This window comes from Pleurodeles waltl, chromosome 4_1 (genome assembly GCF_031143425.1).
Source record: "Pleurodeles waltl isolate 20211129_DDA chromosome 4_1, aPleWal1.hap1.20221129, whole genome shotgun sequence".
Classification (NCBI taxonomy): domain Eukaryota; kingdom Metazoa; phylum Chordata; class Amphibia; order Caudata; family Salamandridae; genus Pleurodeles; species Pleurodeles waltl.
In genome coordinates this window covers 664505915-664522057 of record NC_090442.1, presented here as the reverse complement: position 1 = coordinate 664522057, position 16143 = coordinate 664505915, and the positions used below count along the sequence as shown (strand labels likewise).

The 16143-nt window shown below is 43.1% G+C and overlaps 1 protein-coding gene across 21 annotated transcripts in view; it reads left to right on the top strand.

Moving 5' to 3' along the window:
• Positions 1–16143, top strand: part of GRIP1 (glutamate receptor interacting protein 1) — a 1044357-nt gene that overhangs the window by 936565 nt on the left and 91649 nt on the right. For 13 of the 21 annotated variants that reach the window (XM_069229162.1, XM_069229153.1, XM_069229171.1 and 10 more), the window contains one exon: positions 4277–4421. In XM_069229162.1, coding sequence (XP_069085263.1) covers positions 4277–4421 — 145 coding nt within the window. Of the gene's footprint in view, positions 1–4246; positions 4422–16143 lie in introns of all 21 variants that reach the window. The other 8 variants (XM_069229151.1, XM_069229166.1, XM_069229164.1 and 5 more) reach the window with 1 other exon arrangement.

Sequence of the window (16143 nt, the reverse complement as noted above, 5' to 3'; positions counted from 1 at the left end):
CCAGCCTGACATGCTCGCTTTAAACTTCTCTAACTCAGCTGTCTTAAGATAGCTGGGTTAGAGAAAGCACAGGCATCCAGTGCTCTTGTGAGTGCTGAGAGAGGCCACTCTCTCCAATACTGATGCTTTTCTCATGCTGTTTATCACCATGAGAGCAGCCCAGGATTGGTTAGTGCAGTTTCCTGGGTCTGGAGCTTTGAAGACAAAAGACACCGGAGCGAGGAGGACGCAGTGGCAAGTAAATAAGGTAAGTGCACTTTTAAAAAAAAATATTATCTTATTGACGCCCCACCACTTTATATATAGGGCAGCTACTACTGGTCTCCCTTGGCCTTCACCTTTCCTATCATGCCTGGACATGTCACCAGCGCCCCTTAAATTATCCAGACACTACTTCCATCTCCCATAACTATGGTGTTATCCAGTGGAGAATCATCATGAGACAAAATAGCAACTTTTAACATTCCCATTAAAAAAAGGAAAGACTAAAGCGTTATATTGTCTGTCGACTGTAAGAAACAGACTAACAACTGAATCTGCAGGCATACAGCGGGCGAGGGAGTAAGAGGTCAATGGGTCAGAGTGAGATGGAAATGGATTGAGATGCTTAAAGCGGGTGGGGCTGGAACTCCACAGAGCTTCTGTTCCCACCATGATAATGAGCAGTAACACATGCCTGTGGGCGGTCAAAATCTGTTCATGTGAGAGACGGGTGTGCAGCACAGAAGGCACTGTGCAGAATTGAGTTTTGGAAACATGCTTATTACCAGACCTCCTAGTACAGAGGGATGCCATCATATGCTGTGAGAATGCCCTTAACCAGATGGGACTGGCTCTGCAACGTTTAATGCAGCTTACTCGCTTACCATTAACCAAGAACGGTTAATGGCTGTTCCTCAACTGCAGATAGAAAGGGAGAGTATAAGTCTGGGCAGTGAGTCAAAAGTTGGGAATGATCATGAGAGAGCAACCAGCAGAGCAGTTGGCATGCTTGCCCCCTGCCTTTCCAAATGTCAGCCAACAAATCTTTCCTGGCCTCTCTTTTTACTTGATGTATTTGATTTATGAAATCAGACTTAAGGGAGAGTTTGGGGAGGATAGAGCTGGGATGCACCTCCATAGTTGCTACTTAGATGCCTTGGGCTTGAGACTGAGTCATCGAGGTTTGATGGCAAAACCAGGCCAAGTTCTCTGAGGCACAGACTCTGAATGTCTTCTCTAGTTGGACTGTCTGACAAAAACAGCCAGAGATTAAAGCCTAATCCTTTCCTGCCTTGGTGTCTGTCCAGCGAGGCATCTGTGTAATTGGCCTATTAGGCCTGTAGTTGTGATTATGTAGTTAAGCTCTAGCACTTTCTTCAGATGCCAAGATCATACAAATCCCTTGGTAATAGGATTTACAGATCCACAAGAAACAGTGGCTGGTAAGTGACTTTGTCTTGTAGTCTTGAGATAGTAAAAAGTGGACACACTGCTGCTTTGGCTGTTGCCATCTTAGATGTTTCAAACAAGTACAGAAGTGTACATGGAAAGGGGAGCACGTGGCCAAAGAACTCCCAATGAAGGTATCTCCATAGAAATGGAGGAAATGCATACCAGTTTTGCATGCATTTCTTTGAGAGTCCAGGATACATACGAACACACTTTGTGGGTTTTGATTATATATATTAATTTAGTCAGTTTCTTTCTCTATTATCACTTGATACTAAAACAAATAACACACCTTTCTGGTTTAGTACCAAGTTGCAGGTATTGCTGCGACACATGAAATTATCATGTAAATAAAACAATTGTATTAAATAAATATATGACTGTAGCCCTGCAGAAATTTTCCAGCAAAAAGACAAAGACATGTCTAAATTGACAGCGGAGGTCATTGGACTCTAATTTTCTATAATTCGAACCACTTTCTGCACCCTGAATAAGAACGCTTTGCTTATCCTGCACCGTGAACAAGTATGCTTTCCTAATCCTGCCAAGAAAATGCTAGGCCCCTGATACTCATTTCGAACACTCTGATCAAAATAATTTTTCGATCTTTGATGTCAGTTGCTGCCAAGAGCTCCAGAAGCACGAAGGCTCATGGACTTCTTGCAACCCCATTCCACTGAATGCCCATCCAGGACAAAACTAAAACCAATTCAGTGCCACACCCGGGGTGGAACCAAGCATGGTAGCAGTCAAGAAGGGTATGAGATTCTACATAATGCTGCAGTTAGGAACATGTCATTCTCTCCAGGATCTTGGACAAAAATAGGAAAACTGATTTGGGATGGAAATTCCCCAGATCACTGGTGTGTAAGGAGGTTTTCTTCAGCAAAGGACAAACAAGACTGATGAATGGTGTCAAGTGTTAAAAATGTTTAAACGGGCACATGTCCAATAGAGAACCTGAGGGATGGCTTTGTTGGATCATTACAGTTAGCTCTAATTCTTTATTGAATTTCATTCTTCAATACTACTCCTAAATGCATCTAATCCAGGGTGAGATGGATTTAACTGCAGAATTCCATCCAGCTGTGGTTGCGTGAGAGATTCCCCTTTCCATATCAGCTCTTATTTTGATGACTTTATCAATTTGAGAGCTGTTCACACAATATTGGGGAAGAATGGATACGAAAGGTAGAGGCAGCTGTTTGCTGGAGTTCTGAACAATTTTAAACAGCTGTTTTGAAATATTAGGAGCAGCTCCAATACGATTGTAAAATAATGTTTCTTTTACGATCTATGATCCTGTGATGTTCCTTTGCTAACATACGAAAGTTGTTTCTGAGCTGGGAATCATACGATCTGCAACAAAGTCGTTCTACGCTAAAGCATTCTACCTTAATTTTCATGAGCTCTTTAAAAAAACAAAGTTGATTTTCCTGCTGCTAGTTTTGTTCATCAAAGGTAACCAGTCATCTAGTCTGTGTGGATTAGCATCATTAACATCATTAAGAAGACTGCTTGGATTAGGATCTGTGATAATGACTGGCTATTGATAAAGTGTAGTAAGAATCCCTTTGTCGACTGTCAACAGAACAAATGATTTCAAAGAGTGGCTGAATGATATACCTCTTGATGCTTCTCTGGTTTGAGAAGTCTGAGTTGAAAGATTTTGGGTCAAGTAGGTGTTTAGCACTGTGAGTAGGCAGCATAGAGGTATGACCTGGGCAGAACATAAAGGGAACTCAAGCCAAAGGTTAAAGTCACATAAAACCACCAGATGTTTCTTACACAGAGTGTACACTGTTTTTCAACAAATGATTGAATGATGAGAGCAGGAGTTGGGGGAAGCCTGTAGCCCAGATAAAAGGTTAGCAGTCCCTGTTCAAAATGAGAGTAAATAGTAAATTGTCCAATATAGGACACATTAAGAAGCTAAGCATGTTAATACCTAAGGTTTCAGTGAGATTAGAGCTGCTTGACTCCCACTGTAGGATTCAAGGTCTACCTGAATCATCTTGTAGGCCCGTTGGAACTAATTCATAAATTATCAATTTAAATAAGGGAAAAAACACGTTTAGATAAGTCTAGGTTATATTGTTCAGTCACCATGTAGATTTTGTTGTGGGTACAGGAGTTGAGTGAACGTTACGTAACATGGCATTTATAGTCAACTGTTTGCTTTCTGAACAAGAGTGTGGGGGGTTGGCAGAGATAATGTGGGAATGGAAGGGGTTGTAATTCCACCCCTTGTTCTTGGGACAGAAGGATGAGTTTAAGGATTTACAATAACGTCTTTACACCCTTGGATGCTGACATTTCTCCTGTCACAATTAGTGTAGTTGTCCCGGGTTAAATAACCTCCTGGCATTTGGTTGCTTTACTTGTTGAGACCACATGTATGCTAGAGACCAGCACTGAAAAATGGTAGTGATGTAACAATGTAGGGAAGCAACAACTGCATAAATTAGGCGAGGCATCAGTTGTGGCACTAATCAAGACATCTTAACATGCTTTATATAAAAAATACTGCTTATGCACAATTACAGTTGTAATAATACTTAGGATAATTGGATTCTTTGATCCAGCTGGCATTATCATCACGTTAAATCTTAGTTGATGTTTTGCAGTAGTCACTGACATGGTGCCCTTGAATGACCCATTATACGTTACTCTGTTCTGCGCAGGTGGAGATGATAAGCTAAATAATGCATGAAATGTAACTGGAATGAAGTGGTTCATGCTTTGCGTCGTTTCCATCTGTCTGGTCTTTGCCTGTCTGAATGTATGTGTTCCTTCTCGTTTCTCCTTCTATAAGAAACCAATCGCGTCTTGGCATTTATTGCAGATGAGCAGGAAAGTAGTGGCGCCATTATATACACTGTAGAGCTCAAGCGCTATGGTGGACCACTGGGAATTACGATTTCTGGGACCGAAGAGCCATTTGATCCTATAATCATCTCCAGCCTTACTAAAGGAGGACTAGCAGAAAGGTAAAAAATAAAAATACTTATTGTTGTGTTTATATGATAGTTGTAGATTTCCAACATTATGCTTGTTCAGAGATATGCTTTGTCTATCTTCTAATCACAATTTATGACCACACAGTAGTGGAATCCTTGCATTCATTATTAGGTATGCTTCATAACCGTATGTCTTTAGTAGACATGTATAGAAAAAGTGGGAAGGTGGCATGTGAAAAGGAAGGGGGCCTTTTGACTCATTGGCAATGACGTCCTCCACTATTGAGGACACATGGATTCAAGGCTGCAAATTTGGGTTCTAGTATCATTCATCTTGCAGAGAAACCTTCTGAAACCAGTAGGATGAAAGCAGAACTTCCTGGGCCACAAAGACCACATGTGCAAGCACAATAATGTACAGAGATAATTTTATGTAGGAGAGGATTAACCTACAAATATCTCACTGTCCAGTAGCGAATAGTAGTAGGATTTGAGAACTTTAGATTGGTAAGTATTGTTTTGAAAATAAAAGCATTGATTGCCATATGTTAGACTCCTTTGGTGTGGGACTCTTAAGACTAGCCGTATGCAAAAATGTGCTCTAGGGTCTGGAGTGCTCTTACTGTATAATTTATGGCGCATTGTGATAAGCACCTCTTAATTTGCATACATTCAAAATGTTCCTGTGTGTGGGGTGATGAAGGTAATGATGATGGCAGAAAGAAGTAGCAAGCATCCCCTTTCATATTGGAGATTTGCTAACACACCTAGAAAATATTCCCAGATTCCCGAGAGAACAACTTGGCAAAACTAGTGGAATGGAAAGGATACATAAAACCTCCAAGTAAAAATTTGATATTGATTATGAAGGACAAAAGCATGGAGGAATTTCAGGGACTTTGGGTTTGATAACAGAATGTAGCTGTACTCAAACCTTTGAATCTGGGTCGTTCACATGAGAGAACAAGCAATGTACAGTCCTTTGCAGACTCTTTCTGCCTTCTAGTGCATTTAGGCTTAAAGCAAATATTTGTTATCTGATGGCTGATTGGACAGTACTTTACTGATTAAATAACCTTGGAATATGCACCACCCTTGTATATGTGTATGTATGTATGTATGTATGTGGTGTTTGTATAGCACAATCCTAGCTAAAAGGCAGTGGAACACTGGACATGGTCAAATGCAATGACAGATTCAGGGGGTTATTCTAACTTTGGAGGAGTGTTAATCCGTCCCAAAAGTGACAGAAAAGTGACTGATATACCACCAGCCGTATTACGAGTTCCATAGGATATAATGGACTCGTAATACGGCTGGTGGTAAATCTGTCACTTTTCCGTCACTTTTGGGACGGATTAACACCTCCTCCAAAGTTAGAATAACCCCCTCAGTGTTTGAATGGAGGGGTAGCTGGTTTCTCAGAGCAAGAGTGCACTGCATCATGATGTAGTCGACCTTTAAACCAGTGTATCCTCAGCTCTTTCCTAATTTGGAGGAGGGTTGGGGCAATCCTGATGGATGTCCTTCCAGATTCTGGATGACTAAATAAAGAGAGTTTTTGTCATGATTTTTCTTTATTACACTCGTTTGTCTCCTTTCAGTCTGATTGTGTCCTGGCTGTTGGTGCTGAGAGCCACCGGAGATGGTGCGCTTCTAAGTCAGGTAGGCAGGGAGGCCGATATTTTTTTTTATCCTCTAGATGAGACACGCTGCTGCATAAATGATGTCCTTCAGGGGGCAGCAATGTGGAGGCTGGGACAACATGAATAAGGGCATTTCCGCCATCCAGATGTGAGACTGGCAGGGATTGAATGGCAGTTTTAATGTCTCTTTCTGGGAGGAATGGTTTGAATTTATTTACTAGAAATAGGTAGTACCAGGACATCTTGGTTTTCTTGGTAATGTGTTGTTTGAAGGTGAGGTTGGTGTCTATGGTAGTGTTTACTATTGGTGGGTCGTGAAAGTTCCAACAATAAATAAAGATGCCTTTAAATTCTGTATTTATATTGTCACATTTGCTTTGCTTCAAAGACAGAGTTCAAATGTCAGGCTATGTCTTCTGACAAATTGCTTTTTTTTTACTTGGGATTGGTGTTTACAAATTCCTCTCACTTTGCCGTACACATTCAGCTGTTAGTAAAGGAAATATGAGGCACATTTTTTGTGTAATTCTGAAATGTGATGGAAACAAAGATTTTAATAGGATCAGAAAAGTTCAAAACACTTGGTACTGCACAAATGATAACTATTCACTGAAATTCGATATTCACCCATTATCATTTATGTGCAATATAGTTTTATCAGTAAAACTGTATATCTTTGCAGATTTAGTGGCCATCTCATTGGAAAATTGCGCTACTACATGATGCTTTAGTTGCATTAAACAAAATCGCCTAGCCCATTTCCATTAAAGCTAGGTAACAAAAGTTTGTTGCTCTGAGGAGTGTGGTGTGGTTCTAAAAAGTTTGGGAACCACTGGTCTAGGGCGCAAGTTTGTCGTTCTAAAGAGTGGGTCATAGTTCTAAAAAGTTTGGGAACCACTGGTTTAGGGTGAATACAAGGGACATGGCATTGAGTGAAAGTTGGGGTTTGCATCAGGCCAGTTTGAGTAGCTATTCATTCTTGCTCTGGGTGAATAGCAGGAATTCTATTTTACTGTAGTCAAGCTGTGGGTAGGTGCTGGACATCCAGGTCTGGTGAGGTGCATGGAGTGTTTAAAGCATTTGATATCTGATGCAGAGGAGATTTTCAAGATAGTGTGTTTATGTATTTATGAATGATAATGCTGTTATCAGTGAGTAGAGACCTAAGAGGCTATATGTACAGGTTGAAGAGAACTTGGGCAGATTGGATCTGGTATCTGCATATGATAGGTACCTTCAGGGACCTGGATGTGTTAAGGTGAATAGAGTGGTGTTGGTATGATAGGTAGAAGGAGAACCAGTGATTAAGGACGATGGCCATTAATCTCATTCAAGACTTCAAGGTGTTTGAGGGTTGAGTGGTCAATTGTATAGAAGGCAGTTGAGAGTTCGAGCCATATTAGGAGACATGGGTGATAATTATTTGTGTACAGGAAGGGTGCTGTGTAGCTCTGCTGTAATGCTTGGTTTCACACTACAAGTACCAGGGTTAGTATATATATATATCTATATATATATATATGTTCTATGGCATGTGTAGCTGCAGATACACATGCTTTGCATAAGTCTGCCATCTAGTGTTGGGCTCGGAGTGTTACAAGTTGTTTTTTTTCGAAGAAGCTTTTTCAAGTCACGAGACCGAGTGACTCCTCCTCTCAGTGATAGTGCGCATGGGCATTGAGTCCTTTGTTAGATTGTTTTATTTCCTCTGTCAGGTTCGGACGTGTTCCCTCTCACTCCAGTAGATCTCGGTTCAGTACTATCTGAACTTCTCTATCTTTAAACATCGGTATAGCTTTTGAACGTGTTTTCCATACTACACTCAATCCGATTGTAGCATCGGGATCGATTAAACGCCCTTTCGGGTGCCCACGCCCTTCTCGGGCCTACTGCATCACAAGCTCCTGGATCGCACTGTTTCGATTCTGCCCTCAGTGCCACACCAAGTTCCCCTACACCGACCAACACTCGGTGTGTAACCTCTGCCTCTCTCCGGATCACGAAGAAGAAACCTGCGAGGCATGCAGATCCTTGCGCTGTAAGAAGACTCTGCGAGATTGAAGAGCACATCGGCTAGAGATGGCATCGAAGTCGACCGAACAAAACACCCGACATTTTGGGGGAGGAACAGACGCAGACTGCAGTTTCCATTGCAGACTCCGATTCTGACCGTGACTCAGGTGGGGACAGCCAAGTTATTCCTGTGGCGCAGTAAATGAGTACACCAGCCCTTCCCATCAACAAAAGCATTCCAAAAAGTCAGCACAAATGGTCTTCGGTCCACCACTGCTTGCCGGCCATGGTCGGACCCAAAAGTTATATTTCAACGACTGGCCCTCTGGTTCGGCGTCACAGAAGACCAAAATGCATTCGACCGAACAGACTGCTAAGCCTGTTTCGGGATCGAGTTGCAAAGGGGAGTCTTCCACTTCAGAACCGAAACATTTGTAAAACACCTCGGAACCGAAGCAGCCAAAGTTCTCTTCGGAGCCGAAAAAACTCCCGTATGTTTCAGAGTCCACATTTTCGGCCCGATTAAAGCAGTCAGTCACCAAGCTTTCGGAGCGCATAACTGTGGGAAGTAAACATGTTCCATCTGTAGAGGAGTCAACAGACATTAGGCCCATTCTTGAAGTGATGGACCATAAACAATGTAAAATCCGAATCCAAAAGGATACTGAAAAATGATTGCCTCTGCTCCTTCTGTAACCAAGAGGAAACTGTCTTTCCAAGAAAGTTTGGAAGCTGGACCTTCATCTGCAAAAATATTTAAACACAAGGAGAAACCAAAGGCAGTACACCAGCCTTCTCCACTGCATTCTCCTTTGCTTCCCACTTCTCCACCACCTGATACTCCACCTCCGCCACCTTTACCGACACAATATTCAATGCAATCTCCTGTCTCTTCACATGGGGATTAAATAGGTGACAATACTTATACTGTAGACCCATGGGATGTGTATGATTCAGACCCTACCCCATCTAATGACCCTGATCGATATCCCACTAGGCTATCTCCACCTGAAGACACCACAGCCTATAATCAGGTTATTGCTAGACCAGCCAAATACCACAGTGTGCAGCTGCACTCTGAACTCATAGAGGATGATGTTCTATTCAGCACACTATCCTCTACACATAAACAGTACCAATGTTTGCCAATGCTACCAGGCATGCTAAAACATGCTGATGACATTTTTAGAGAACCAGCAAAGGCTAGGGTACTCACACCAAGGGTGGCAAAAAATATAAAGCTACACAATCAGATCCACTCTTTATAACTCAACAAATGCCACCTGATTCCATTGTTGTCAGTGGAGCAAGAACGAGTGCAAATAGTCAGTCCACCGGGGAAGCTCCCCCGATAAAGAAAGCCGCAAATTCGATGCCACAGGCAAAAGAGTGGCAACTCAAGCTGCAAATCAGTGGAGAATTGCCAGCTCTCAAGCTCTTTTAGCCAGGTATGACAGGGCCCATTTGGATGACATGTAAGATTTCCCACCAAAACACCATAAAAGGACACAGCAGGTAGTTCCAGAAGGACAGGCTATATCCAACAACCAAATTTGATCCGCCCTAGATGCAGCAGACATCGCAGATAGGGGTATAAATACTAGTTTCATGATCAGGAGACATGCTTGGTTGCGCTCCTCAGGATTTAAACCTGAAATACAGCAAGCAGTGCCATTTAACAAACAGCAGCTATTTGGACCAGAGGTGGATACCACCATCGGAAAATAAAAAAAGGACTCAGACACAGCAAAGGCCATGGGTGCCCTTTACGCAACACCTGTTTGGGGTACTTTTCGCAGGGCCCAATTCAGAGGTGGTTTTAAACCCCAAACATCAGAGGCCTCTACGTCCCAACAAAAGCAGGGACCAAAGTATTACTCTAGAGAGTATTTCAGAGGATCCTATAGAGGGCACAACTATAGAAGTAGGGGAAAATCCACTGCCACAAGAGGTGCCTTCACCTCATCAAATCAGTGACTTTCTCTGCATCCCCACACAGCACACATCTCCTGTGGGAGGAAGCCTGCAACATTTCTACCATCAATGGCACAACTTTACATCATATCAATGGGTACTGTCAATTATCCACAATGGTTATTGCCTAGAACTCATCTCCGCTCCACCAAATATTATCCCCTCCCCCGCTCACACAAGCTTTCTCCAGAACACCTCATTCTGTTAAAACAAGAGGTACAATCACTTCTACTCAAAGGTGCAATAGAGGTAGTGCCTATAACTCAATAAGGGACAGGAGTATATTCTCTATACTTCCTCATACCAAAAAAGGATGGCACTCTCAGACCAATCCTCGATCTCAGACCCCTCAATCAATACATTCTCTTGAAGCACTTCCACATGGTCACTCTTCAGGATGTCATTCCTTTACTACAAAAACAAGACTACATGACAGCATTAGATCTAAAAGATGCTTACTTTCATATTCCCATACATCCAGCACACAGCAAATACTTGAGGTTTGTAAAAGCAGGCAAGCACTACCAATTCAAAGTGCCACCCTTTGGAGTAACAACAGCACCAAGGGTATTTACCAAATGTCTAGCAGTGGTTGCAGCATACTTCAGAAGTCAGTATATACATGTCTTTCCCTTTCTGGATGACTGGCTCATAAAAGCCAGCACCATTCAGACCTGTCATCCACACACAATACACAATCGATACCCTACCCAGTGTAGGGTTCACAATCAATTACTAGAATTCTCACCTTCAGCCAGCGCAAATACAGCCATATCTGGGAGCAATTCAGAACACGCAGTCAGCATTAGCTTACCCAAACCCACAAAGAATGTAGGCATTCCACAGTCTCATATCTCAGCTACAAGACAATCAAACTTGTACAGTAAGGTTTATTATGAAACTATTGGGAAGGATGGCCTCGTGCATATCAATAGTGCCCAATGCACGTCTAAACGTGAGACACCTACAACAGTGTCTTTCACAACAATGGTCTCAGACACAGGGTCAAATTCACAATCTAGTGTTGTTGGACCGCCAGACTTACAGCTCTCTGCAATGGTGGAATCACACTAACTTATCAATGGTCAGCCATTTCAGGACCCTGTGCCACAGACCACAATCACCACAGATGCATCAATGACAGGTTGGGGAGCCCATCTCAACAATCTTACTATACAGGGAGAATGGGACTCAATCAGCAGACTTACCATATAAACCACTTAGAATTGCTGGCAGTGTTCTTAGCAATCAAAGCATTTCAGTCACAGACACACACACAAAACAATGCTAATAAGGACAGACAACATAACAATGTATTTTCTGCAAAAACAGGAGGTTGGGGGGGCACTCATCCCAATTGTCCCTTCTAGCACAGACAATTTGGAAGTGGGCAATTCACAATCACATTCACCTATTAGCAGAGTATATCCCAGGGATACACAACCAACTAACGAACCTCTTAAGCTGGACGCAGCAACATTTACACAAATGGGAGATTCACCCACAAGTAATTCAACAGCACTTTTGCATGTGGGGAATGCCAAACGTAGACCTTTTCGCAACAAGCGAAAACGAAAAACACCCAATCTTTACATCCATGTACCCACACCCTCGAGCCAAGGGCAATGCTCTATGCATCAATTGGTCAGGGATATTTGCTTACGCTTTTCCCTCTCTCCCACTAATTACGTTTCTGGTGAACAAGATCCATCGCACTTCCCTCACCAAAATACTTATAGCTCCCACGTGGGCACGTCAATACTGGTACACAACACTATTTGATCTATCTGTAGTCCCACATCACAAGCTTCCAAACAGACCAGACCTATTGACTCAAAACAAAGGTCATATCAGGCATCCCAATCTCAGTATGCTCAACCTGGCGATTTGGCTCCTGTGGTCATAGAGTTTGGATATCTACAGCTTCCATTAGAATGTATGGGCATTCTAAAGGAAGCACGTAAACCTACAACCAGGCAGTGCTCTGCAGCTAAATGGAAACATTTTGTATATTACTGTCAACCCAAAAACATTGATCCACTGAAGGCATCAGTACAGGATATTGTATGTTATTTGCTTTACTTACAAAAAGCAAATCTTGCATATTCATTTATTAAAATTCATTTGACGGCAATATCAGCCTACCTCCAAAACATACAGCATACTTCTGTTTAGAATTCCTGTTATAAAAGCTTTTATGGAAGGCCTTAAAAGAGTCATTCCACCTAGAGCTCCACCAGATCCTGTCTGGAATCTTAACATTGTGCTCACAAGGCTTATGGGCCCACCATTTGAATCCATGCATTCTTACACTCTTCAGTTTCTCTCATGGAAAGTTGGTTTTCCTGGTAGCAATTACTTCCTTAACCCCTTCGCTGCCAGGCCTTTTCCCCCTCCTGCGCCGAGCCTTTTTTTGGCTATTTGGGACAGTTCGCGCTTAGGCCCTCATAACTTTTTGTTCACATAAGCTACCCACGCCAAATTTGCGTCCTTTTTTCCAACATCCTATAGATTCTAGAGGTACCCAGACTTTGTGGGTTCCCCCGAAAGAGACCAAGAAATTAGCCTTTTTTTTAAAAGGGGAAAAAAGGGCTGCAGAAGGCAGCTTGTGTTTTTTCCCCTGAAAATGGCATCAACAAAGGGTTTGCGGTGGCAAGATCACCATCTTCCCAGCTTTCAGGAACAGGCAGACTTGAATTGGAAAACCCAACTTTTCAATACAATTTTGACATTTTACTGGGACATATCCCATATTTACTATTTTTGGTGCTTTCAGCCTCCTTCCAGTTAGTGACCAAAATGGGTCAGAAACCAATGCTGGATCCCAGAAAGCTAAACATTTCTGAAAAGTAGACAAAATTCTGAATTCAGCAAGGGGTCATTTGTGTACATCCTACAAGTGTTTTCTACAGAAAATAACAGCTGAAATAAAAACATATTGAAATTGAGGTGAAAAAAACAGCCATTTTTCTCCACGTTTTACTCTGTAACTTTTTCCTGCAATGTCAGATTTTTGAAAGCAATATACCGTTACGTCAGCTGGACTCTTCTGGTTGCGGGATATATAGGGCTTGTAGGTTCATCAAGAACTCTAGGTACCCAGAGCCAATAAATGAGCTGCACCTTGCAATGGGTTTTTATTCTATACCAGGTATACAGCAATTCATTTGCTGAAATATAAAAAGTGTAAAATAGGTATCAAGAAAACCTTTGTATTTCCAAAATGGCCACAAGATAAGGTGTTGAGAAGCAGTGGTTATTTGCACATCTCTGAATTCCGGGGTGCCCATACTAGCATGTGAATTACAGGGCATTTCTCAAATAGACGTCTTTTTTACACACTGCCTTACATTTGGAAGGAAAAAAATTAGAGAAAGACAAGGGGCAATAACACTTGTTTTGCTATTCTGTGTTCCCCCAAGTCTCCCGATACAAATGGTACCTCACTTGTGTGGGTAGGCCTAGCGCCCACAAAAGGAAATGGCTCATCACATTTTTTCACAGAAAACAGGGGTTTTTTTTTTTTGCAAAGTGCCTACCTGTGGATTTTGGCCTCTAGCTCAGCCGGCACCTGGGGAAACCTAGCAAACCAGCGCATTTTTGAAAACTAGACACCTAGGGGAATCCAGGATGGGGTGACTTGTGGGGCTCTGACCAGGTTCTGTTACCCAGAATCCTTTGCAAACCTCAAAATTTGGCCAAATAAACACTTTTTCCTCTCATTTCGGTGACAGAAAGCTCTGGAATCTGAGAGGAACCACAAATTTCCTCCCACCCAGTGTTCCCCCAAGGCTCCCGATAAAAATGGTACCTCACTTGTATGGGTAGGCCTAGCGCCCAGGAAAGGAAATGGCCCAAAACACAACATGGACACATCACATTTTTTCACAGAAAACAGAGGTGTTTTTTGCAAAGTGCCTACCTGTGGATTTTGGCCTCTAGCTCAGCCGGCACCTGTTGAAATCTAGCAAACCAGTGCATTTTTGAAAACTAGAGACCTAGGGGAATCCAAGATGGGGTGACTTGTGGGGCTCTGACCAGGTTCTGTTACCCAGAATCCTTTGCAAACCTAAAAATTTGGCTAAAAAGACACATTTTCCTCACATTTCGGTGACGGAAAGTTCTGGAATCTGAGAGGAGCCACAAATTTCCTTCCACCCAGTGTTCCCCCAAGTCTCCCGATAAAAAATTGTACCTCACTTGTGTGAGTAGGCCTAGCGCCCACAAAAGGAAATGGCCCAAAACATAACGTGGACACATCACATTTTTTCACAGAAAACAGAGGTGTTTTTTGCAAAGTGCCTATCTGTGGATTTTGGCCTCTAGCTCAGCCGGCCCCAGGGGGGGCAGAAATGGCCTAAAATAAATTTGCCCCCCAAACACCAGGGGAGCGACCCTTGCCTACGGGGTCGCTCCCCTTGCGTGACATTGGCGCAAAAAATAAATCCCCGGTGCCTAGTGGTTTCTGTGACCTAAAATCGGCCGATCTGCCCCCAAAGGGGGCAGAAATGGCCTAAATACAATTTGCCACTCCAGGGGAGCGACCCTTGCCTAAGGGGTCGCTCCCCATCTGTAAAACAACAAAATTCCCCAGTGCCTAGTGGTTTCTGCCCCCCTTGGGGGCAGATCGGCCTAATTAAAATAGGCTGATCTGCCCCCCCATGGGGGCAGAAATGGCCTAAAATAAATTTCCCCCCCAAGGGAATGACCCTTGCCTAAGGGGTCGCTCCCCTTGTGTGAAATTCACGGAAAAAAAAACTCCCTGGTGTCTAGTGGTTTCTGTCCCCCTTGGGGGCAGATTTGCCTCATAAAAATAGGCCAATCTGCCCCAAGGGGACAGAAAAGGCCTAAATATAATTTGCCACCTAGGGGAGCTCCCCACCTCAAAAATACAAAAGAAAAAAAAAATGCTCCCTGGTGCCTAGAGGTTTCTGCCCCCCACCCGGGGGCAGATCGTCCTAATTACTGGCCTTTACAAAAAAATGCCCCCCCTGGGAGCAACCCTTGCCCAAGGGGTCGCTCCCTTATGCCAATTTCAACAACAACAACAAAATCCCTGGTGTCTAGTGGGCGTTTTAGCAGCCGGATTGCTTTCAGTCCGGCTGCTAAAATGCTGAGAGAGACTTCAAAGAGAAGGAAATACATGTCCTTCCCTTTAAAGCCTCTCCGGGCCTCCTCCACGTGATCGGAAGAGAAATGCTTTGCATTTCTCATCCGAACGCGCTGAAAGCAGAGCCTCCAGTGCGATGGGAGGAGGCCTTGTGACAATCAGCGCGCGATCGCGTGCTGATGTCACGGGGGTGGGGGGGTCGGGATGGAAGGGGAAGGGCTTCCCCTTCCATCCCTGCCTTGGGGGGGTGGGGGGAACCCCACAGAGTGAACGCTAGCGCTTCCTCTGGGCTCTGTGCCCAGGACGTAATGGTTACGTCCTGGGCACACGAGCACTGTGCCTCAGGACACAACCATTACGTCCTGGGCACAGAAGGGGTTAAGGAGAGTTAGTGAAATTCAAGCATTCACTTTAGAAGAACATGTCTTCCAAATTCACAAACACAAAATAGTACTTAGCACAAATCCAAAATTTCTACCCATAGTGATTTCACCATTTCACATCAATCAGTCATTGGAATTGCCAGTCATCTTTTCACAGCCAGATTCAGTTGCTGAAAGAGCTCTCCACACTTTTGATTTCAAAAGAGCTTTCATGTATTACATAGACAGAACAAAAGATTTTAGAAAAACTAAAAAACTTTTTGTAGCTTTTCAACAGGCTCATAATGGTAATCCTATTTTAAAACCAGGATTGGCCAGATGGATAGTAAAGTGTATTCAAACTTGCTATCTTAAACCTAAAAGGCAACTATTAGTAACTCCTAAAGCACATTCTACTAGAAAGAAAGGAGCTTCAATGGCATTCTTAGGAAATATACCAATGACGGACAAATGCAAAGCAGCCACATGGTCCATGCCACACACATTTACTTAACACTACTGTGAGGATGTGCTATCTCGCCAACAAGCAAATGTTGGTCAAGCAGTGTTCAAAAAACTATTTCAAACTACTCCAACTCCTACAGGCTAGCCACTGCTTATTTTAAGAGGGGACTGCTTTTCAGTCT